Here is a 25,222-nt window from a genome sequence, read left to right on the forward strand (position 1 = left end):
CGATCCTGTTCTGCCCTTTTTACCATCCTGTGGCTCTAATGTTTTTTGGATGTGCTTGGACAGAGAAGACAGTTGGCTTACGGGGTCAAGTTAGTGGTGGTGCTATTGTGAGGTGTCTCTAGCACTCTGTTTTAGAAAGTTCTTCCCTTCTCCCCTCCCTGGGCCACTTTTCTTCCCCCTTGCCTCAGAATCACAGCTCCTAAGAAAAGAGAACTAGCTGGACTTGGAGCTCCTGGGCTGGGGGTGGTGAGTTTTCTGTACTGGCCACATACCCAAAAGTTGTCTTTATTCTCTAGCAGGCACACACACAACATACAAAGTCTCTGTAGCCCTTAGGGCCAACCACTCACATTTGTTCCTCAGTAGGGTACCCAGAAGTCTCCTTTACCCTTGCACAACTTTGCCTTCTTCACTCTGTGGCCTCTACCCAGGCAGGGTCTCTTCTTGCCAAAACACTCCCATGGCCCCACACAGTCACTTCACAATATCCATTAGCAATGAGGAATACTGTGTTCCTTGTAAAGCCATGCAGCACAGGCTGAACCCACAGTGGGGAGGGGGCCAATGGTCTCCTTCCTGGACCAGGGCCCATTCAGTAGGAAGACGCCTTGATAGGTCAGTGACTCTGGATTAGATTGTCAGTGTTGTCAGGTGCAAGGCCTGACAAGCCTCAGCTGCCTGGGCTCCCCAGGAGGAACCTGTGGGGTGTGAAAACAGGAGATGGCATTGAGGCATTAGCGTAGAACCACTTAGCCCCAAAGTCTCCCATTCCCCAGACACTCACCATGCCCCTCTGGCAGTCACTGCTTCTCTGCGCACCAGCCTCTTCTTGTCATCCAGTGGCTTAGCCAAGGCCCGGATCACTTGCATTTTGTAGGGCAGCAGCTGGAAGGACAAATGCCTGTCACCTAGGGTCTAACCCTCTTAGGAGCAGATTTGAATAAGGAAGGAATTCTCTTATTTTTCACGTGTTGGGGCTGCAGAACTGGTTTGCTAGGAAGGTAAGGATAAATTCTGTTGCTTTTTTAAGGTTGGTAGGGGGAACCCTGCTCTGGTAAGTACTCAGCATTGCCAAGTATGGGGTTCCATTTTTCCAAATCATCAGTGACCCATGTCCACTGTTTGTCCTCCCCTTTGAAATGGGACTTATAGACCCTTACCACAGGAGTTGGCAACCTGGTGAGTGCATGTATGCACTGTAATGCAGCAATCCGAACAGCCTGGAACAAACACAAGGAGAAATGGGGAATGATAAAGCAGGAAGAAGAGGGTTCTCAGCTAAAAAACCACTGGGAACATACTCACCATGGAAGGGCTACAACTGAGGTTTAGGAACTTGGTAACAAGGGTGTCAACGTGAAGGCTCATGACCTGTGGGGCATCTAGCAGAAGAGGCTGAAGGCAGCTGAGGGTGGAGAGCTGTACCACACAATCTGTGCAGGATAAAGCCTCGAGCAACAAGGAGAGTAACTAAAGGACAACAGGAACAGTCAGAGGGGACCCAGACCAGCACCCCTTTTCTGCCCTCCATCTTAGAAAGGCCAGTGACTCACTGTTGGTAACTCTGGCAAAAGTACAGATTTCGGCAGGCTGTTGAGTACATGAGACAAACCCTTCAGGTAGTTTGGCTTCACATCTACGAGAAAGGTAAGAATGCTTGGGAATTCTTAAATAAGATTAACCTATTCCAAGAGGCACAAACTCAAAAAAGGCCAGGGAATAAAAAATCAGGATAAAAAAGCAAGGCAAGGCAAGGGTCCAGTGCAACAGAACCTGACCAGCAAGAGGAAAAAAAAAGGACTTACTTTGGTGAGCAGCGTGGAAACCCTGGACCAGGGCGGGCACGCTATCGGTGAAGAAGCGCTGGCGGAACATGATGCGTATTTCCGCATGGCCAGCGCGATGCAGCACATCTGGGCAATCAGCCATCAGCAGGGAGAAGCCATCAGCGGCTGCGGGGCCCAATTCTGCATCACTTAAAAGGCTCATCAGCTAGAGAAACCAAAGTGTGAGTCAATAGTCAGGAAGGAAGGTTGTAAATCTGGGCCATCCAAGCAGAGGACCTTTCTCAGGGCTTTATCCCCTTGAAAGTTCTTACCTGCTCTGTGAGGCAGGAACTGAGAGGGTGGTATCTGAGCACTAAGGCCTTTGTCACCTGTGAATTAGAGAGATTCCCCAAATGGAAAGCCCTGCTCCACAGTCCACATCAGACTGGAGTGTACAATCTGGCTCCCCCCACCCCAGCCACTCTCTTCCCTTACCCAAAGGAGCAGTGTGAAGGCCTGAGTTCGGTAGGGCCCTGGCCTCAGGCCAGCCTCCACTTTCTCCATAGCCTTCTGCAGGAATTCATCTAGCTGCTGTCCTAGAAAGGAGGTGGGAACACTGAAGTGTGTGGCCATCTTACCCCCTAACCAACTCCAATGGGGATATGGATTCTTTTATACAAATCCCACCCCTAAGTTGTCAGCATACAGCACTGCTGCCCAAGGCCAGATGGCTGAGGCTCCAGTGTGACCCAGGCTAACTCCTAAATGAACTAGTTCTTAACCTGGAGTCTAAAGGGTGTATGGATAGTTAAGATTTTAAAGGTGGGAGATTTGGGGGGTATGTGTATGTGTGGGGAAACACATGGGGTATGTAAACTTGGATAAGGGAAAAAATTACACTTTTATTTCAATATACTTGGTTTTCTTTGTAATCTCAGGTATTTTTGTTTTTGGCATTTAAAAACATTCTTCTGAGGTGGGGTCCAAAAGCTCTACCACTCTGCCACAGTGGTCCATGACCAAAAAAGTGCTAAGAGTCCTCTCCTACAGTAACAACTAGAAGAGACTTAAAGGGTGAAGACTGAAAATCTGCGTCACCTTGCCTGGCCCCTAGTACCTGCTGGGTGTTTGTTGAGTAGCCCTGCGAAGCACTTGGCAGCAGCAGTGCAGGAGAAGAGCTCATCATGGTGGCAGCTCAGGGTCAGCAGCTCCTGCATTAGCCTGTCCAGCTGAGGGATCTCCACCTGCAGAGAGTCCAGGTCATGGGACAGGCCCAGGAAGCACATGAATGCCAAGAAACGCTTAGCAAGGAATGGCTACAGGGGCCAGGATGAGTAGGAGGATTAGGGAAGACAAGGATTCTGGACCACTTTCAACTACAGTAACATTTCAACCCCAAGGTCACTGTGGGCCCTACTTCCCAGGTCAGGGCCAAGTCCTCTACCCCCAAGATCCTATTCACTTACATTCCTGGGTAGAGAACAAACAAAAGCCATGAGAAGTGCGACCAGCCGCTTCTGTTCTGAAGAGCTACTCTATAAAGGAAGGAGAGATGCACCGTCTTCACACTGCAAAGCACCACGACCCCCAGTGCTGAATTTCCTTCAGCCATCCTAGATTAGCTCAGAAAGCACACCCCACAGCATGGAGTCCTTTCCCATGTTCTATTAGTCTCTTACCTGGAATGGGAGGAACTTGCTGGGGAAGCTGTTTTCAGAAAGAAAGGATACGTTGCCCTCCAGGAAAAGGGGCACGATAAGGGCGACACTTTGAGCAGCCAGCCTGGGGACAGAAGGCAGTGCCTAGTTTAACTGAGCCAGGGAATCCCAAGCATCTTCTCCCCTAACATGCCTCCCCAAGATGACTGGCCTACAGAGATTCAAGTTTGGAAAGAAGGCCAGGCTAAAGGGCAAAGTCTTCTCCCACATGTGACATTCCCTTATCACACTCACTCAGGACTTAGGTGGGTGCTGGCTGTGCTGATGACTGAGACCATGGCGGCTAAGACCTCCTCTTCCAACAGCAGTTTCCCAAGGTTGGGGAGGCCCTTTTCTGCAATAGCAGCACTGTGTTAGAAAACGCCACAGGACTCAAGGATGCAGATGACATAGGTAACATCCAGAGTGGTAACTTTAGGCCAAGATTCCAGCTACACTTGGGGTTTTTCCCCTTCTACACTCCCACCTAGTACTATAATCCTGGAGCCACAAGGAAAAGATTAAATTAAGCCAGGTTTTCTGACTTTCTAGGTCCATAAGCAGCTGTCCAGTTTCATATACAGCCCCTGAAGTAAAGATGAAGGAAAAAACTGCCATCAGTTATACTGTCATGACTAAGAATATGCCACTAGGCCTAGAATGAGCCTCTGAGATGATCTGGTCTCACCTTCTCAGTTACAGATTGGCAAATAAAGCCTATTAAAGGGAAGTAATAGTTGTTAATGGGCACAAGCCACAGGTTTTTGAGCTCATTGGGGCCCCTACCTCAGCAAACCACAAAGCAGCCTTATCTCTATGGTCTACTGTATACATATTCATTTTGTTTGATATTTCCCAACTACGTTTTCATCTGACTTGGGCCTGCTCTGCCAGCAGTCTGTGTGATACCACTCCTCTAAAAAATCGGAAATAGAGGAAGAAAATCTGGTAAGTTTCTAAGGAAAAATCACTGCAGCCCTTTGCACACTGATGGCACTAATCACACCTGAAGCCTAACTGCTAACTATGATCCTAGGGAGATGACTGACTCAGTTCAACACTACCTTTTACTCTCTGGGTGATCTGGGCAAATTACTTCAGCCCTCTGGGTCATGAAGAGGTTGCATTACTGGCTCTCCCCTGAGGGGGGCAGTGCTAGGTCGGTGCCACAGAGACGGGGGGGGGGGGGGGGGGGGGGGGGGGGGGAAGGAAAGTCAGGTTACCTGGCATGGAGGCCTGGACAGCCAGGGCAAGCAGACAAGGTACAGCTGTTTGGTGGAAGTACCAGCAACTCTCAGACTCGTGCTGGCACTGCCCAGCTACCAGGTGGAGACTCCTGCAAACAGCAATGACTTCACTAGACTCATTATTCCCTGTGAAGAAAGAAAACATCAAGGTTCATTCTTTGCTTAGACTTTCGAAAGCTGCCTTCCGTAGGGAAAACCATGAACATTTTCAATTTATCAAGAGTAAATGTTCTTGTTCCTCTAAGAATAATTTAAAGGATTTCTTTTCTATACTTTCTCATCCTGCTATCATTATTGAGTTGGATATTTCCAAAGACAAAACATACAGCAGACAGAAACTGAGTCCTAGAGATGGTGAGCCCCATGTGGCAGGCACTTCCCCCTGCCCCCATCTCACATCTGAGGACAGTTTCTGTACCTGTCTCTCCAGAGCCCCACCCATACCTGCCTTCACTGCTCCTGTCAGTTACCTCGGTGCACCCGACGGAGGTGCTGCAACAACACAGGAAGAGTCTCCCTGACAATACTGGGATGTGTAGAGACAGCTGACAGGGCCTGCAGACAACGCAAGCGTCTGGCTTGGTATGAAGGTCCTTCCCCGCTGGCCAACTCTGTGTCACCTGGAAACAGCAACCCATGGGACAAGGTGTCACTGCCTCAATGGATATCCTTCTGGGCTTGGAGATGGAGCAGAAAGACAAGACTTTCCACTGTTATAAGCCTGACAGTTCCCAAGATTCCTCTTTCTATTTTCCTGCCCCCTTCCCAGCCCTGGCACAGGGACCTGTGGACCACACACCTGTATGGAGCTGTTCTGCAAGCCGGGGAACCAGGTGGCTAATGAAGACTGCAGGGTAGAGGGTGGCCAGCGTCCCTGATGCTTCCATTGCTGCCAAACTGCCAGGGGCACAGAAAGAGGAACATCAGCCGAGGCTTGGCAATAAGGAGCAACCCATCTGCTGCTGGGCCAGCAAGAGGGCACCTCTGTCCCCTCTGAGGACACTCATTCAGCAGGATCTTCAATGTTGGGCTTCTCTAGCTAAGCTCTGGAAGCTGGGGATGAACCATGAGGCTAGAAGACCTAGCACATGCTGGCACAAGCTACAGCCTCCTACCCATAATCTGTTCAGTTTCGCCTCTCTCCAGGGCCACTGTCAAGTCCAGAGAAAGTAACACACACGGGGACAGTATGAAGTCATCTGTTGGGACTGGACTATTCGACCTCTGACTTAAGAGATCACAAGTTCCATTCCCATAAACTGGGAAAAATTTATGTAGCCAGGGCCAATGTTAGGCTTTGATTTCAAGGATAATGGAGAAAAGAGCCAAGGAGAACCAAGGCTTCCATCTGAGGGCAGGTGGGAGAACTTCCTGTGAAGACTGGCCCTCCCTCCAGTTTCTTACCAACTCTGGGAATCCTCCTTCAGGAAGCTCAGCCTATAGAGATGATCAGCTGCCAATTCCAGGTCCTCAGTAGACAGCAGTCCTACAATCAGAAGAGGGACCCTCACATTTTACTCCTTGTAGTCCGTCAAAGGAAATCAACAAATATCTGGAGTAACTAGAGCTATGGTCAGCACTGATGGACCCCTCCCCCCAGTCCCTCCTCATTCCCTTGAGATGTACCTGGCTGGGCACCCAAGACTGTGAGAGCACGGATGCCAACAAGCTGGAGTTGTGTACTGGAGTCTGTCAGAGCCAAGGACACTAGTGAGCACAGGGGAGTCTTGAAGCCACTCAGAGGTATTTCATCTGTGGAAAGAGAACCAAAGACATTAGAGTTTGGCAGAAAAAACCAACAACTGAGGCAAAGGCCTTGGACCTCACAACCTACTGATTTTGGATACTACAACTTTAATGGCAGCTCATCTTAACTGGAGGTGTGGGGAAAATGACTGGGAAACCAGGAAACTAAATGGAATAAAAACATTTCCCCCTGGCAAGGTTAAATGTTCTCCCCTGCATCTAGTCCCCAGGGCAATACTATGGGTTAAGGAGTGATCTCACCTTTGTCCTCATTTCCCCACTTTTGCTGTAGCTTTAAGAAACCCAGAAGCATCTCTAGAATTGTCCGCCTCTGGCTGCTCTACAAAGTAATAAAGGAAACTGAAGTCAAAGGTTATTTATAAGGATCCAAAAGGTCTTTAAACTATCTGCTGTGCAGAGCCTGTTTGCCTTTCAGGCAAGAGAATAACCCCTCTTTCCTCACTAGGGTTCCCATCCGATTCCCTTACCTGGCCATGCCTATTGAACTGTTCCAGAAGCAAGGGTATCACAGTGCTGGTGATGCGGTCACAGGCTCGAGGGGAAGCACCTGCAGCTGCCTGCAGCAACTTGGCACTAGGCCATACCAGCTTCATGTCAGGTTCACACAGGTGGTGCCTGCAGTCTGCAGAGATAGCAAATCACAAGGGGGCTAGCAGGCTACATGATTTCCCTGCTCCCCTTAACCTTCAATACTGGCTGATGGTAAGTGGTTCAGTGGATATCAGCTGACAGTTTTTCCCAAGGCAGTTTCCAGCCTTAAGTATGGGAAGGCTACCGGTGGAAGATCCATTGCCCCTGCCTCAAGGAACTTCAGTTCTATCACCCCAGCTGCCCTTCCTTCTTAAGGGCCCTTCTGACCCCAGGACCAGTTACCCTCTAGGATACTGCCGAGGAAGGAGTCAAGGAGATCCTCTGCATCAGCCTCCAATACAGATCTAGACAAACATGTAGACAAGGAGTGCAAGGCGGCCAATCCTTCGGCCTCGACCCGCTCGCTGGATGTCTGGAATACCTGTCAGGAAAGGGGTCCCACAGCTGCTAAAAGCACCCGAACCAGACACATCCCACCCAACATATTTCCCTTCTTGAAGGATTTGGGAACCCTGGAGCAACACAAATTGAAATCGTCTCCAAAAGAATTCCATTGTGGTATCTTCACCATCAAACACATTCTTACACCCACCAGTGGCTGGTTTGCACCCCTTTCAGATCAATTCAGCACACATGCCCTAATATTTAGTAAGTGCAAATGCTTCACCAATCCTGGAACTGAAAAGGGTAGCTAATCTGACATTTTACATGAGGCCCAGAGGTGAAATGACTTGACCACGATTACACAATAAGTAGAAGAGTCAAGATTTGGACTCAGATCCCTGACTCCAAATTCAGCAATGTTTTCATCCAATGGCCCAATGGGTACAAAAGTCCAGTTGGGAAAGATTTGGAACTATAGCTCTCTAGGAACCCCCCTACATCAAGGCTTTTTTCTTCCTAGCTCTGCTTGTTCCTACTAGTTGGGTGACCTCTTCTAAGTACAGCAGAGATGGGGAGCAAGAGCCTTAATTAAGGATTGGCAGCTCAATCAAACCAGAGGCTCCCCAGTGGCTCATTGGATACCCATCCACTTGCTGCAAGGGCTGGTGTGTGGCCTTGACCCAAAGCAGCAGAAGGGAAAGACAAAGTATAAGTTTTCTTCCGACTGATCCAGTCCTAGCCCTCATGCTTGAGACCCATCATTACTGCTTGTGATTGTCCTTGTTTAGCGGAAGTCTCCCCTTACCCTTCCCTGGGAAACACTTACCTCTCTACGGATGGAAGCCCACAGGCTAGGTAGGAAGTCCTTCAGCTCCTTCTGCCCATACACAGCACAGCAGGCATTCTATGTTCAACAGCACAAAAATGTGATCCAGGTGTATCACCCAGTCTTGAATTCTTAACAAAAAAATCTAGAGCTTCCTCACCTATAAATTAGAGCTCACCTGCTAGAGGGCCCTGTCGCCTTCCCTTTCATCCCTTATGTCCTGTATTAGCTCAGATCTACACCTGCCCACCCAAATAAGCTGGGTACAGAAAAGGACGATGCTTCCTAAAGCCCACTGAAATATCCCCCTGCTTTCTCAGGTACTCATCTAATATCTTCACTGAAGACTAAGCACTATCCCCACTCTTTGATATTCTCACTCATGACTTCCAAAGGGCAGGAAGATACCAGCAGCAGAAGCATTGCCTTACCAGTGTCTGCAAGGAGTCCAGCTTGGCACTGAGCATCTCAGAGTCTACTTTCTCTATCAGCAGCGGCAGCAGGAACTACAGGAAAAGGGTCAGAAGGGCTGCATTGGGTTACAGGTCCCCCAAAAAACTCCCATGTAGGGCTAATATTTTGAAAATTGCAGAAGAAATGTCACTGTGATAGGTTCAGGGCACTTGTACAATGTTAGTAACTTTCTTAGAATAGATGAGGACCTTCCTCTCTCCTATGCTCTATGGGTCTTACTCTTCCGTATCATGAGAAATCATTTTACAGCTTAAAAAAATGAGCCAACCAGAGACAAGCATGAGGGCTACTTAGCTAGGTCCCATTGAGCTTGGGCTCAACTCACCTCAGCAAATCGTGGTGTAGAAGCCAGAACAGCACGAAGGCTCAAGATGAGATCTTCTCTCTGGATACCATGGGGGTCATTAGGTGGCTGAAGGAATCAGAAAGGCAGTGAGCCTGTACAGCTCCTCCTCTCAGTCAAACACAACCCTGAGCTTCAAAGTCTCCAGCCCGCCTTGGGGAAACCCAGGACTTATCTCAGGATCTAAGGTACCAGCACATAGAATATGGTCTTCTTTCCCTGATCCCTTAAGGATCTTCAGAACTATTAGCTCTCACCACATCCAGACCTATTGAGGCTTTTTCTTTCTTTTTTTAAAATAAATAATGAATTTAAAATAAGTGATACAAGGGCTCTGCTGTTGCTAGCATAAAATACTTCTCTCCAGTATGTAGGGTCTGGGGGAGACCAAAGTCCCTCTTGGAGCCCATCTACATCCCTATCTACATACTCACTTCATACCATCTCCCATGTCCCACCCCCATAGCACTAAGCACAAGTTTAAACACTTATTAAATCAAAATTGCCTTCAGTCTCAAATGTTCCTACAGTTCCCTTTAAGAAGATACTCACTGGAGTGAAATCAACAGGAAAGTAACAGGAGGTCACCTCAAAGAGTTCCTCTACAAAGGGCCCTAAGGGGATAAACACAGAGGATTAGGCTCCTTTACAATCTTCTTCATCCTTTGGCCTTAACCCGACTTAACAGTTTAAGACCTTACCTAAGCTATAGTCCTTTGAGATGAGGTCATAGACAATTCGGAAGGCTACCAAAAGATTTCGAGGATCTTTCTCCCCATCCATTACCTGGATGAAGCCAAAGGTAAAATCGGCTCCCAGGCCCTTCAGCTCTGAGAAGGGAATGAACAAAGTCAACACTGTTTCCTATGACACAGAATTGTAGGCTTTCTCCTGTTGTACATTCACTTTTGTTTATCTTTATCTCCCAAAGTGCATCTTTTACTTTTCTATCTCAAAGTAAGATACCCAGTGCTAAAAAAGTAGGAGTCCAACACCGGTTTGTGTGGGAGTTTTGAAGATGTAAACACAAATAAACCCTCCTTTTTACTTGATGCAAAGTGGCTCACACAGACCCTTCAAGTCCCCCACAAGAGCCCAATCTCTCCTGTCTTGACTTTGATTTTCATATTGCCTACTGGTGCATATTTCATTCTCTTGCTGAGTCTGATGCGAGTGGGTAAGATCAGGAAAGACGTGGTAGTGAGCAAAGGAGAAAGTGAGATGTGGCGGCTGCCTCCCTGCCTTCCCAGGCAGTGCTGCCTCTCACCTTCTTCTCGGGTACGCATGAAATTGGTAATGATGCTGTAGACTGTGTGTCGATCCATCTGTGTCAGAGACTGGGAGTGGGGAGGTGGGCAAGTGGATGGTGAATAGGAAAGTGAATTAGTGAGCAGTCAGCACAGCCCTCTTCCAACCCCAGGGCTTCCAAACAGACCTTACTCCAGTGGCCAGGCCAATCCCTTATCAGTTTCAGTGAAAGGATCTAGGTATTAGGTCCAGCAACAGAACAAGTTGTACCTCCCTCCACTTGGTCCCAACCCACTTTTTAGGCACAAACAGGCAAAGGATAGTCCACTAGACAGAAATACCTGGGCACATATATGCTTGCATGAAAGGATGGAATGCCCATATGCACTGATTCTAGAGCTTAAAACTTTATAAAAATAATAGCTAGCATTTACATAGCATTTTATGGTTTGTAAAGCATTTTACATTTTACCGGATCCTCACAAAGACCCTGTGAAGTAGGTGCTATTATTATTTCCCCCCCCCGCTACCGTTTTACAGATGAAGAAACTGAGACTGACAAAGGTTAAATGACTTGCCCCAAAGGCCCAATCTGAACTTAGGTCTTCCTCAGAGCACTCTCCCTCCTGTGCCACCGGGCTGCCCTCCCAGTCTAGAGAGCTCTGGTGTGGTCTTAGAGGTCCTTGAGGGTGACAGAGGGAGAGGATAAAGAGACGAGATACTGCGTGGCACTCACCTGGACATGCACTTCCTGGAAAATGGCCTTGAGCACAGAGACAGCCAAGCCTGGAGGGAGCACATCACACATACTCTATAGGGGAAAGAGGACACATACATACCTTATGTACCCCTCAGGCCTTGTCTCCAGGCTGAGAACCCTGGACAAGGCTTCATTAGCAAGAGAATGGTACAGCACCTGGTACTGATCTAACATGCAAAGGGAGATAAGAAAACCAGCTCCACCATCAGCCCTGACCTTGGTCGGTATATTCAGAGCAGACTCAGCTGCTGTCAACCTAACCCTAACTTTCATGTCTGTCTGGTTCTCGGGTTGTATTCTGAGAAGCATAAGGGGTGCTGCTGTTTTGGAAGGGAACTTACCAGCGCTCGCAGACCCTGCAGGACAGATGGGATCACCAGGTGATGGTCTTTCAGTTGATTCTCATAGAACAGGGTCAGGTGTACCACTACACAAAGCAGAGCCAGCATCAGTGGGCACCTGCTCAAGGAACACAGCCAGCTCCTCCACCCCCATTGGTAGGACAGTCACTAAGTTATGGCTGCTCTTTTACTCTGTCTCAAGAAATGCTTCCCCCAAAGGCCCTCCTTCTGCCCCATTATTGTGACTTCATCAGGGGAAAGGCTAGAACTGATTCCCTTGTCTCATTTCTCCCACAATTGTCTCCCATTTGGTGGCATAACTCAAAGGGTTCTTTCCTGGAGAGCAAAACTGTGGGAACTGTTTTCTTTTTATGGATCTCAAACCCTTTAGACACTTCATTAATCTACTTTTCCATCCCACAGAGATAATCAAGGGAAACGGCTATTCTCCCCATTCCACAGGGAAAGGACTTGAAACATGGGAAATGACTGGAAAGAGACTTAGAGATTATTCTCCAATCCCTTCATTCCACAGATGAAGAAGCTGAAGCTCAGAGAGGCTGGTGATTGGCCCAAGGTCACCCAGGTGGAGTCTTGTGACTGCAAATCCAGCATCCTTTCCAATTCACTAGGGTGCCTACCTCCACTGAGGCCACACCGAGATTCATAAGAACAGCTATAACTGGATTCCATATGTTCAGATTCTCAACTCAGATACTCTGCCAAGTAGTGATACACTACCATGTAGTGATACACTACCATGTAGTGAGGAATGGAGACTAAGAGTTGACAGTCATATCCTTCTGGGATAACTTGATTCTCTCAGCTCATATGAGGAAGGGTGAAGTAGAGCTAGAGAGCCCTGACTGAACAATCCAGGAAGAAGCCCACATTCATGAGAGCAATACCTTCCTTTTCTAGGAGCAAGGGATGACACTGAAGTAGCACCTGGGACAGAAGCTGGATCCCTCGACCACGAGTCCGAGGCTCTGGATTCTCCAGGCAGGACCTGGATAGAAGATGGGGGTAGGAAGGGCTCTGCTTAGGCCCCCGAATGAGTGGCGTTTTGCTGCAGTATACATTTATTTTTTGGCATGAGACTAGAACCTAGCCACATATGAGAGAAGATGGCATAAGAGGATACATTTCCATGGAGTAGAGGTGCTCCAGGCACCAAGACAAAACAGGATTTCTTCAGGAATCTGGCACCTCTGTAGCAACAAATGGGATGCTGAGTACAATGTATTTTTCTAGACAAACCCAGTTTGGCATCTAATGTATCTAGAAGCATATTGCAAATCTTAAATTTCTATAGAAATATTAAGATGCTACAATAACAACGATAACAATAATAATACTTATTATTATTCACTGACTTGGCCTTTCTCATGGGTTACCTGAGATGTACAACATAGTGCTGGACTTCCACTCTGGGGAACTGATCAGGTGCCAAACTCCTAGACATTACTTAGAGGATGATGGACTCTTTGAGGGCACAGAAACACTGACTTACAGAGCAGAAACTGAGTCATGTGAGAAATGTAATCAAAGTGAAGAGTAATTATCCTCCGGACTTGCTTGAATGGTGAAGTGGTCAGAATAAAAATTTCAGTTAGCATTAAGATTAGAGGATAATAAAATGATTCTCTGACAATTAATTCCATGGGAAATTTGCTTGGAAGATAAAAGCAACTGGCTTATGAGGTTGTAAGAGATCCTCTGCCCATTGTAATGCATCCATTTTGAAGGACATACCAGTTGTAATAATAAGCATCTGAACAAAATTGTCAGTAAATATGGCCCATGAAGTCTGAGGCATAGAAGGCTTACTAAGCATTACTTGGAGACTCTCTCCCCAGCAAAAGGTTGTATGTATAGACTTGTCCTTTTGCTCTCGTTTCTTCCTCAAACTATCGTTTAAGGTCAGGAATGGGATAGAAGATGGCCACTGCGGCCTCAGCACAGGAGCCCCACACCTTTGCTCTCTAAACTAGCCCCAGGTTGACTGGCACCTCCAGTGCCCATGGGGGGAGGCCACCTATGTCTCCCAAAGCATTCCTGCTAGCTGTTCCCTCTTAAAGGGTGTAGACTGGATCCTGTGGCCCATAGCTTACAGATTCCTAGGCTGACAGGACACAGCCTGTATTTTCTCCTTGATGACATATAGCCTACTTAAGAGTTTATACACTATACCCTGGGTTGGTTTGAAGGAGAGGCAACAGCAGGACTGAATGAGAGCAGGCTGGGGACTGGTATATTCCAGAACAGATAGGAAAAAACTCTCCATTTCCAAAACAAGAAAGAGCAGCTTTACAGCAAGAAATCCAGGAAATCATGCTAGTAAAAAGACAAGCATCTCAGAACAAAGTCTCTTACCCAAGGGCTTCCACCACTTGTAATACAGTACAGCGACCAGATTTCACATCTAGAGGGGGGAAAGAAAAGAAATGTGAAGAAAAAAATGTGTCACTGAACTCAATAGTTTTACCCAAAAGTACATCAATCAATCAATAAGCATTTATTAAGCACCTACTGTGTGCCAGGTACTGTCCTAGGCACTGTGGATACAAATATAAAAAAATGAAAAACTCCAACTCTAGGAGCTTATGGCAGAAAGTGTGTGTATGTCTTGGTATAAAGACAATCAACACAAAATAAAAAGAAAATAGTTCAGGGAGGGAAGACATCGGGAGTTGGAGGTGCCAGGAAAGGTTTCATATAGAAGGTGATGTTTGAGTTGACTTTTTTGTAGTGTAAATTTTTAATTTTATTCAGTTTTTGATAGACACCAGCAAATATGAACATTTCTGTACACAAAGAAGAAAAGGACCGTATGTAAAATAGAACTTTCACTCTCCATTACGTACATTAAGAAGTACTTGAAAATCTGCATCTTTTGTTTTTTGATGAAGAAACTGAACGTTGCCATCATAACAGATGAATAAATGAACTATCTGTTCTCTTTGGTGGATGCTTTTTATCTCTTCTTTATTACCTAGAAGATTTGAAGAGAGAAGTGGGGGAGGAATGCCTCCTAAGCATGAGCCCTGGCCAGTGCAAAGGCCAGGAAATGGGACCTACAACAGTGTGAGGAAGAGTGACAAGGCCTGTGAGCTTCACAACAGCATGCTTACAGCTCTGGATGCCAAAGAAACTTTTCTTTTATTCTAGACAAAGATGTGTGAAGGAGAGACTAGAGAGGGGTGAAAGACTCCAGGCCACAGCCAAAGAGGGGAGCTAGCTATATGAGTCATGAGAGAGGGTCATACTTGAAAGATGCTGCAGAGGAAGAAATGGAAAGATGTAGCATTCTACTAGATATATGGAGTGAGTGAAGGTGAAATGAACAGTGCTGAGGCTGGGAGACTGGAAGTGTGGTGCTCTCAAAAGACTTCAAGGAAGTTCCAAAGGGGGTGGATTTGAGAAAATAGGATGAGCTTTGTTTGGGACATGTTGAATTTGAGATGTCTATGGGACATCCAGTCTGAAATGTCTAATAAGCAGTCAGTGACACAGGACTGGAAGTCAGGAGACTGGGGCCAGATATATAGATCTAGGAATCATCTGCATAGAGATGATGATAATTAAGTCAATGGGAGCCAATGAGGTTACCAAGTAAATGGAAAGAGAAGAGGGCCCACCTATACTTACGGGGTGTGATAAGTCAGAAAAAGAGACTGAGATAGAGGACTACGCTCAGTGCTAAAAAAGACTATGAAGTCGATTAGGAAGAACTATATTGGGTTACCCTGACCTTGTGACCCTTATGTATAAAACAGAACTCCTCCTTCCAAATAGGCCCACCATCTCCTATGACACACTATATTGGTGCAAAGTGGGTTCTCTGATTGCCAGGAGTCTCTTCTCCCCAAGAGACATAATTTTTTTTCCTGGGTAATTTAATCATTTTATTTATGAAGCCAGCAGGTTATTAATAAAAGGAAGGTCAGTTGGTCATCTCTCTCAGACCAAAGACAATCATGGCAGAAGAGCTCACCATTTATAGGTCCTCTGAAACAGTAGGTGGTCAGTGGGGTTGAGAGGGAGCCCAGCACAGAGAAATCATCTCCACTCAGACCACCTCCAGCCTTGGGCTATCTAGACAAAAGGATGTGTCTCCACTCAAGCTAGAATAGAACACAGAGGGCTTTCCCACCCTAGATTAAATTCCTCACAAGATTGGGTGGGATCGGACCAAAATGGAGGAGAGTCAAAGCAATCTTATCAATAATGATAATGATTTCTCTTCAAGAAAATGAGGAATTTAGAATTGAAATGAGGAATTTAGAAAAAGGTGAGTCTCTTAATCTCCCCAAGATACTAGTTATTAATAATCATTTCTTACATTTCCCCATTTGATTCTTGAAAGGCGTGGTCTCTTTGATAAATCACTAACTGATAAGGCAAACACTTCATCAAGGAGGAGAAAGGGAAAGAATGACAAAATCAGAGCAGGCAAACCCCCTTTGATAACATTTTGACAAAATCAAAGAGGGCAATCTCCTTTGGTAAGTAGACAGATAAAAGGCGCAAAGGGAAAAAGTAAATAGCAAAATAAAATTAATAGATGTGTCTCCCTCAGTTCCTCTGGAAACATGCAACACAGTCTAGTGGTTTGGGTGTGGTCTCAGAACAGCTCTTCTCCACTCAGGTCACTAGTAAAAATTCTCTGCTAAAAAACTCCAATAAACTGATCTTAACACAATTTTAAATTTACTTTGCTAATAACCAAGTCAGATAATGAAAGTTGGCTGAACCTTATGTCTATTACTAGAAAATCAAATTTGGAACCTTTTCAGACCAGGAAATTTAAATTTTAAGTTTGGGCAATAGACATGTTGAAACATACACAAAATTCAGGTACAAATGGAAAATCAGAACCCATTTTTAATACCTGGAATTATTCATTCCCCCAGTAGGAGGATGAGATTCCACTAAAGAATTAGTAACAGAACACTTTTTGTAAGAGGATGGGAGTCTAAGACAAAAATGAATTCATTTAAAAGTAGCCAGATTAACTTCAATTGTAACAAAAGGTTCTGGGGATGGGATACATAAATACACCAAGTAATCAATTTTAAAACAGTACATATCAATAAGTTACTGATAATAAAAACATATTCTACTTCTAGTCATGTTCAAATGAATAACCCCTAATAAAAGTGGATCTCTTACTAAGGCATTTAAGAGATAGACTACAAGCCACACTTCTAAGATAAACTCATTGTACTGATAGTCTTTTCCCCCCAAGAGACACTGCAGCACTTCTCAAGAAGGAAGCTTCATCACTTCAGCAGTAATCTAACATAAGGGGAAAACAAATAGAGTGAGAAGGTAAGAAGTAATATTTTCACGAGGGTATGTATGTATATGTATCTCGCAGGGGTGGGGAACCTGTGGCCCTGCTTGGACTCAATCCAAACTTCAGTCCCTTAATAAAAGGATTTGTTCTGCAAAATCTGAACTCAGTCAAAAGGCTGCACCCAAGGACCAAGAAGACCATGGCCTTGAGGATGAAGGTTCCTCACTCAGTCTATCCCTTATACTCCTCATTAGATGAAGAGGGGCCAAGAAGGAACAACACTGAACACATTCTAGTTCCAGAAACATTTTTGGATCCCAAATTCATCTGTTCCTACAGACAATCAAGTCAATTTTTGAGCAGCATGGTCAAACTGGGTAAGGTGAGAGAAATAAAAGTTTGGAGATGGTGGACAGAAAGTCCTCAAAGAATAAGGAGCAGTTTCTCTTGGATAGCGACTTGTAAACAGGAGTCCCTGTCTGGCCTCAGGTCTCAGAGCATCAGAATTCAGTTTCTAATCTAAGATGTGACTTGCTCTGGCTGTAGAATGGGGTAAGGTTCAAGGAGGCAGAGGAAAAAGAGATTCCCTAGTTGAGATTCATAGCTCGTGACTGGCACCAATTCAGTCATCGGGCACTCACACTCCTTCATGTGCCAGGATGTGGACAAGCCAGCTGCTGCCCCTGCTAACCAAAGGGAAAAAATGAGCAAGATGCAGAATGGGGGAAAGGTAAATTGACAGAAGAAAGCATTAGTATAGCTAACAGTACTGACAAACTAATGAAGTCATAGGTAAAGCCTACCCTCATCTCCTCAAGCAATAAGTGGGGAGAAATGTTTATTTCTACATTTTACATCATAAAGGAAATGGGGTTTGGAAGCGAATTGGAGCTAGTTTTGTTCCAGTCCTTATCCAGCAGAAAAGAGAGCCTAGCAAACTGCTAAGGCACACATTCACGAATTGATTCTAACAGCTGCCTGAGAAGAACTTCCTATTAACAGCTATTCACAGGAAAGCTTGGGGACCAACACCAATTGGTAGATATCGACATCACTGATCTGATTCAGCCCCAAGCCCTGTCACCCTCCTGTGAATATAGGACTAGGATTCATCCTGAGAGAAACTTCGTGGTACAGTGGTAAGAATCCTGGACCTAGAGTCATGAAAGATGTGGCTTCACTTACTGCCTCTGACAAGGCAGCTCTGTGACTACTAAAGTCACCTAAAATCTCTTTGCTTCAGTTTCCTGCTAAATGAATCAATGTAAAATTGTGTAAACCCTTCGATCCAGCAATCACTACTAGGTCTGTATCCCAAAGAGATTTAAAAAAAAGGTAAAAGGCACTACTTATACAAAAGTATTTATAGCAGCTTTTTTTATGGTGGCAAAGAATTTGAAGTCCATCAACTGGGGAATGGCTAAACAAGTTGTGGCATATGATTTTGATAAAATTCTATTGTGTTGTAAGAAATGACAAACAGGGTACTTTTAGAAAAACCTAAAAGACTTATACAAATTGAAGTAAAATGATATCAGGAGAACAGCAAGATTGCGTACAATGACCATCTGTGAATACAATGATCCAAAACAATTCCAAAGGACTCATGATAAAAAATGCTGTCCACCTCCAGAGTCAGAATGAGACAAATCTGAATGCAGATCAAAGCACATTGCTTTTAATTTCATTTTTTGGTCTATGTTTTCTTTTACAACACGACTATGTTGTAAATGTGGAAATGTTTTGCATGACTGCACATGTATAACCTACCTCAGATTCCTTACTGTTTCAAGGGAGGGGAGGGGAGAAAGGGAGAGAATTTGGAATTTATCTTTTGGAAAAACCTCACACAATTCCAAAAATCAAAGGGGAAGAGACAGCCTAATGGGACTCAGGTGCCTCTACAATTTTGTGAATAAAAAATGTTTTTCCAGCTTCCAACATGCCATCCCCGTTGAATGTGGACTATATGTATTCAGAAATATGATAGTAGTATGGTCTTCCTGAATGCCAGTGTTTAACTCCCATTAGTAAGGCCTTCCTGTTTCATAGACATACCCCTAAAAGAAAGTCAGCTTCATGAGTTCAGGCCTTACTCATTGTTAGTATTTCTATGTCCATGGCCTCTGCACAGGGCCAGATATATAACGAATGCTTGTTTTTGGCTGACCAGCCATGACGGTCCTAGGTAAGAACGAAAGCAGCAGATCAGTAAAGTTAGAAAATGTTTCCAAATATATTATTTTAAAATCTTATTATTTCAAGAGAAAACAGAATTAAACTTCCAACAACTTTGTCCAATTCTACAGATTCACAAAGAAGCTGTTAAAAAAGTCTGAGAGTCCTGAAAGTCAAGAATCCTGGCTTTGGAGACAATGCTGACACTGAACTCATGGCTGGACTCAGCACTGTCTCTTTCAAGGCTTCAGTTCTCTTCATCTATATACAAACTGAGGAATAACACCCTCTTCTATAAACATCTAAGTTTTTGTTAATGAAACATTTGGGCTCTTAAACCAAAAGATACTAGTGGAAGACAAAGTCTACTATGTGAAGTCTACTAAGCCTTCCAAGCTTAGTAGAAGATGGCTGGCATAATGATGGCTCCTGAAGTTAGGAAGGAAGCTATGAATTGGTACCTTCTTGGACTCATGACATATGCAGAACTGTCCCTTTAAAATATAGGCCATTCCTGCCTATTAATCCCACTTCTCTGTAGCAAGGCACAGGGATCCGAAGTGGGGCACTGAGATGGTGGGTCAAAGCAGTGTTTATGTGAGCACAGACACAGAATGCACAATCAGACTTCTGTCTGAACTGAGCTGTAACCTCTCTAGAATTCACCGAATAGCAAGCAACTCTGGCTTGGTCCCACCCACAATCTTGGACTGCCTTTCCTGCTTAAGATGCTACAAGCATCTCTGAGACTCAGGGCAAAACTTGTTGTTTTATTATTGCTTAATTCAACCTTTTTTTTCTTTTTCAGGAATAGTATGTCCTCTCAAAGAAATCTCAAGAAGAAAATGAATACAGTGCTAATAGTTTTCTTACTGAAAACTAAAATGGCAGCAAATCAAGTTTATCAGGAAAAAAAAAAAGGGCATTATCAAACTGAACAAGCCCCAAATCAAGCTCTTTATATTTCTAATCTGCAAACCAGTTCCATTTTCCAACTTCCTCACTTCTTATAATTCTCCTTGCCTTCCAGGCTAAAATCTTTCAGTCATGTGGCTCCTGCCTCTCCCTCTGGCAGCCAGTAAACAAGAATTTTATTGAATTCTTTCTGTGTGCTAGGTACAGTGCTAAGTGCTAAGAACCCCCCACCCCCACCCCAAAGGTCAAAATAGTTTCTGCCCTCAAAGAGTTTACTTTCTAATGGAGGGAGACAATATGTAAATAACTAAGTACTTTGAAGAGGTAATCTCAGTGAGAAAGGCAGCTGAGGAAACCACGAAAGACCTGCAGAAGGTGGTGATTGAACCCGAGCCTCTGAATGAAGCCAGGAATCCTCAGAGATGGAAGTGATGAAGGAGAGCATTTCACACCTGGCAACGGCCAGTGCAAATGCAAGAAGACAGAGATGTTGGGCCATGCAAGAGCCAGCTGCCTTGGACTGTACAGTGTGTACAAGTGAATCAAGCATAACAAGACTGGAAAAGGTAGAAACTGACCATGTTATGGAGAGCACTGAATACTAAATGGAGGAGCTTCTATCTGATCCTGGTGTGAAATGAGCCCTGGAATCATTAAGGAGGGACATGGTCAGACTGCTTCAGAAATATCACTTGGGCATCTGAGGGGCATGGACTGGATATAGGGAGAACAGTTATAAGGCTGATCTAGTTAGTCGTGGTGGCTCTCACCTATAATCTCCTTGACATAGGAAGGCTGAGGCTGGGGTATGGCTTGAGTTTAGGAGTTCTGAGCTACAGTGGTTGAGTGCCTGCACCAATATTGTGAGGGGGAGGGGAAAGGAAGAGGAAGGGGAAAAACAGATGATAACCAACAAGCTATTTGCAGTAGATGAACCAACTTACATCAAAAATGGAGCAGGTCAATGACTTGTGGTGGGAATGGACCCATGGGAGAGAGGAAGGAAGAGAAGAAGGAAAGGAGGGAAGGAAGGAGGAAGGGAGTGAGAAAAGAGGGCTATTGCAATTGTCCAGGTGAGGTGATGAGAACCTGAATGAAGTAGGGTAGTGGCTGTGTGAATGAAAAGAAGGGGATTAAATGAAGATAAAAATGGCAGCATTTTGGCAGTTGAAAGGATATGTGAGTGAGAGTAAGGAGCTGAGGATGACATGAAAGTTGTGTTGGATGACTGAGGAGTCTTGGAGATTTGCTGATTCTTCCTTGTAAGAATCCTTCCTTTCTGTGAACATCGATGTGCAAAGTTTTCTGCTGCCCTCTATGTGGATACAAAGACTTATAAAACCTGACTGATGCCTGCCTTCCAGGAGCTTCTGACTGGATATGAAGAGATAAGGCACAGCAATAAACTGAAAACAAGGTGATGAATAAATCCCATGAGTGGTCCAGAACACAAATGGTTTTGAGACATCAGAGAAAGGAGAAAATCATTATGACTAAGATAACTGGGGGAGAGGAGATAGAAGGGCAAATACTTCCATGACCTGGCTCTTTAAGAATGGGGTAAGATCTTCTAAGATAGAGATGGTAGAAGAAATAACACAAGCCAAGGCACACAAGCCAGAAAGCCCAATAGATGCTTGGGGAATGGTTAGTAGACAAGTTTGGATAGAATAAAGAGCTCATTCAGGGAAGAGAAAGAAGAAAGATAACATGGGACCAGACTATGGAGGGCCTTTGAATGCCATACTATCCTAACCAAATGAGTGGACTGTTAGCTATACCTTACATTTCATCTCTTGCCTGTCTGCCTTTGCAAAGTGGTCCCCCACGTCTGAAAGGTCCTCCTGTCTCACCTGAGCCTATTAAAATTCCTACCTTTCTACAAAGCACAGCTCATATCCCATAGCCCACAGGAAGTCTCCCCTGATCTCTCCCCTTCAGTTGCTAGTGTTGTAATGCTCTTTCTTGAAATATTTTTGAATGCACTTACCTACGTGTGTTATATTCCTCTCCCCTAAGTAGAACATAAACTGCTTGAAAGTAGCATTTTGTTTTTGCTTCTGAATCACCAGTGTCCAGCACAATAAGCATCTAATATTTGTTATATTAAATTTATTTTATATGCAATGGGAAACCACTGAAGATTCAAACACAAGATGATGAAAACAAGATTTTTAAAAAGATTAATTTGGAGGTGGTGTGTAGGATAGCTCTCAACCTTTTTTCACTCAAACTCTAGTGAAGATTTGTTTCTATAACATTAAAAAGATAATGAAAAAGCTGTGGGTTATTAAAAATCGCCCAAAACCCCCACAAACAACCACAATACAATTAATGTACTAGGGATATAAAGACAGAAAGAAAAGTTCCTGCCCTCGAGGAGCTTACATTCTCATGGTCATATAAAAAAATCAGGATTTAAATTCCAAGTTGTGTCCTTTTCCCCCTCCCTCTGGGATTTTCTCCAACTTATCCGGTGTAGATCTTGCTTACATTCAGTTATTTACATGGTGTACTCTCCAGTAGACTGTGAACTCCTGCAAAGCAGGGACTATTATTTGCCTTTTGCATCCCCAGTTCAGTAAAATGTATTCATTCTCATCCCCTCCTTCACCAGGAGTAGCATAAAAGTCAGGAGATTTGCTTATTGGTAGCTTTTCGTATAGACTTCTAAAGTCTAAATACATTTAAGACCTCCTCCTCACAATCCAGCCCTATTGTAACAGAATTTTATCTTAAACTACTCACCCCAACCAAAAGCAACTCTAGAGTTAGGTCAGGTTAATGTCTACACTCTATCACCTCTAAGCTTTTGTTCATTCACCTAACTTAGAAATATCCTCAGCTCTAGGATGCAGTCTCCCAAACAAAAAGGTAAGTTCCCAGAAGGCAGGAGCAATCGTAACCTTTGTAATATACTCCAGCATTTAGCAGAGTGCTAGTAAAAACTTATCAAAACCTTTTTCATTCATTCACCTGGGACTACTGAAATCCCATTCATTTTACTAGGATGGGCTCAAGTCAGACTGCCACAATCACGTGCAGTGGCTAAACTGGAAAAGTCTGTAAGCCCAAGTTGATTTTGCCCCTTCTCTAAAACTTTACTGTCATAACCTCACAATTTAATGCAATTATTGAGTCCAGTCACTTCTGTTGTGTCCGTCCGACTCTCTGTGAGTGACATTTTGGGTTCTCTTGGCACAGATATTGGAGTGGTTTGCCATTTACTTTTCAGCTCATTTTACAGATGAAGTAACTGAGGCAAACAGGGTTAAGTGACTTGCCCAGCATTACACAGCTATTAAGTGTCTAAGGTCAGATTTGAACTCAATGAAGATGAGTCTTTCTGACTTCAGGTGCAACACAGTATATCCACTGCGCCACCTAGCAGCCCTGATAAGTATTATATTCTTATATTATTCTTTAACTGGCTTACTTATAATATCCCCCCAAAAGATTAAGCTCATGGATAGTGACCCCACCTCATAACTTGTGCAAGGAATTTAGGAGAAAGAACAAGTAGATATCTACAGATTATAATAACAGCTTACATTTATATAGCACCCAAGTTTTCAAAGCAAGTTGTTCACTAGAACATTGAGGTATTATCCCCATTTTATATATACGGGAACTGAAACTCAGAGGGGTTTAAATGAATAGTATAAGGTCAGAGATAAGTGATACAGTTGAATAAAGCCCAGAAGGAGACAGTAAATGTAGAGCACTGTATACAAAGCCAGCCTGCCAAAGACACTAAAGACAAGGGCCACCCAGGATTAATTTAACGAAGGGAACTTTGTTTAGAACAAAGAGACAGTGTTAAACGTGGTACCTAGAGCAGTGGACAATCACAATTGGGCTAGCTGGACAGAGTTTAGCTAAAAAGGATAACTTTTAGGGGTTTAGTAATTTAACGGGTTTTATTAAAATGTGAAAGCTATGCACTATCATTCAAGGTACACCAAATTTACCTTTATCAATTTTATTTTATGATCTGGTCCCTATCCAAATTTCTTCTCAAACACTGTTCCTCTGTCTCTAAAAGTCAAACACCTGGTTTTCAGTATTCATAAATTTGAGGGGTCACAAATAAGCAAATGGTACATCCTCTCTTTTAAGGCCTCCCCCTCCGAAGTGATCACAGCTTTCCTAATCAATGACGAGCCAGGCAATACTACAGAAGAGCCTAATCGATGCTGAGGGCCAGGCACTGTGCAAAGTACTGGGTTGTTTTCTTTTAAACCCCAAAATGACACAGTCCCCTTCCACCAAGGAGTCTACTTCTTCCAGAAAGTTAGGCTGTTTTTTACAGACTGGTAAAACTGTCAAACCCAAAACTCTTAGTGGACAACCTCCTCCCCTCCACAAGCTCGTTATTAATAAATTACGTTATTTACTATTTAGCACGGGATCGGGGGGCCCTGTAACCCTGCCTAACTCTCTAGGAAGATTTCTGTCTAAAGGAGCCCTGCCTCAGCCTCCTATCCAAGAATCCGAACGCAAACGTGCGTGGACGAGACAAGACAAAGTTTCGGGAGGGTTGAAAGCCCCGCGGAAGAGCGCGATACAGGGAGGGGGGCCCACGGGAAGCGCCCAGGCAGGGCCGGGGAGGCCCTCGGGGACCCCCAGAACTAGTGTCGCCTTCCACCACCCTTCTTCCTCTCCATCATGCACCCAAGGCCCGAGCCAGCTTCCGGAGCCCACGTGGCTCCCTGCTCCCGCCTGCCCACGCCACGCCACGCGCCGGATCTCCCGAGCCCACACCTCCTTCTCCTCCTCCGCCCCGGCACTGCTCCGTCGTGGCCCCTTTTCCCGTCCCGACGGCTCGGCCCTAGTCGGCTTCCGTCCCCAGGCCCACCCCAACCGTCGCCTCCTTCCCTGCCCGCCGGCGCCAGGGGCGGCGGCTGCTCCCTCCCCGCAGCTTGCAGCGCGGATGTACCTGCCGCCACCTCGGCCGCCGGGCCGTCCTGCTGCCCGACCACAAAGTCCTGGACGAGGCCACCCAGGGCGCCCGCCGGGGCCAGCGCCTCCTCAGAGGCCGCGGCCATGATCGGAAATTGGGAAGAGGAGGAGGGGTAAGAGATGGAGGAGACAGCCCCACGGCAGCGCCGGGGCAGCTTCGCGCATGCGCACTCCGACCAATCACGTGGCGAGAAAGCGGGAGAGGGAGGGTTGCCTAGGTCACGTGTTTGCCCCCTTCCCGGCCGGACCGTCCCGGGGAGAGAGAGAAAAAGGCCCCGTGTCGGAGGGGAAGGGTCAGCTGCCCGGGGACTCAGCTGGTTCGTAGAGTAGGTAGGACGGCACACCACCCTAGACGACTAACGAAGCAGACTTTCGGGGAGACCGGGCGGATACCTGACTGGGTGGGGCCCGGCTGGGACGC

General features: G+C 45.3%; 1 protein-coding gene across 3 annotated transcripts; it reads right to left on the reverse strand.

The window, feature by feature from the left end:
• Positions 1-269: 269 nt before the first annotated feature.
• On the reverse strand, positions 270-25,115 carry MMS19 (MMS19 homolog, cytosolic iron-sulfur assembly component). 3 transcript variants are annotated; one of them, XM_072626591.1, is made up of 31 exons: positions 24,779-25,115; positions 13,821-13,869; positions 12,353-12,453; positions 11,445-11,530; positions 11,080-11,154; positions 10,363-10,432; positions 9,797-9,925; positions 9,648-9,709; positions 9,078-9,164; positions 8,710-8,784; positions 8,279-8,356; positions 7,351-7,489; positions 6,945-7,099; positions 6,718-6,796; positions 6,337-6,462; positions 6,115-6,196; positions 5,510-5,607; positions 5,181-5,330; positions 4,687-4,836; positions 3,719-3,818; positions 3,446-3,548; positions 3,233-3,301; positions 2,884-3,010; positions 2,262-2,362; positions 2,099-2,155; positions 1,806-1,992; positions 1,554-1,636; positions 1,306-1,470; positions 1,161-1,220; positions 785-885; positions 270-698 (listed from the first exon to the last, which is right to left on the reverse strand). In XM_072626591.1, exons 1-31 carry the CDS (start codon positions 24,885-24,887, stop codon positions 671-673), a joined length of 3,081 nt encoding a protein of 1,026 aa, XP_072482692.1. In that variant the 5' UTR covers positions 24,888-25,115; the 3' UTR covers positions 270-670. The 3 variants fall into 3 exon arrangements, with proteins under 3 accessions (XP_072482692.1, XP_072482708.1, XP_072482698.1); XM_072626607.1 differs by having other exon boundaries at positions 12,393-12,453; positions 24,779-24,866; XM_072626597.1 differs by lacking the exons at positions 10,363-10,432; positions 11,445-11,530; positions 12,353-12,453; positions 13,821-13,869; positions 24,779-25,115 and having other exon boundaries at positions 11,080-11,099.
• Positions 25,116-25,222: the final 107 nt, after the last annotated feature.

The sequence above is a fragment of the Notamacropus eugenii genome, chromosome 1, assembly GCF_028372415.1.
Source record: "Notamacropus eugenii isolate mMacEug1 chromosome 1, mMacEug1.pri_v2, whole genome shotgun sequence".
Classification (NCBI taxonomy): Eukaryota; Metazoa; Chordata; class Mammalia; order Diprotodontia; family Macropodidae; genus Notamacropus; species Notamacropus eugenii.

Coding starts and splice junctions, on each gene's coding strand:
- MMS19 (XM_072626591.1), bottom strand. CDS start 24,887: ATGGCCGCGGCCTCTGAGGAGGCGCTGGCCCCGGCGGGCGCCCTGGGT. Junction 9,926..10,362: donor CATGCGTACCCGAGAAGAAG/GTGAGAGGCAGC, acceptor TTCCCTTCTCAG/AGCTGAAGGGCCTGGGAGCC. Junction 1,471..1,553: donor TTTTGCCAGAGTTACCAACA/GTGAGTCACTGG, acceptor GTTGTCCTTTAG/TTACTCTCCTTGTTGCTCGA.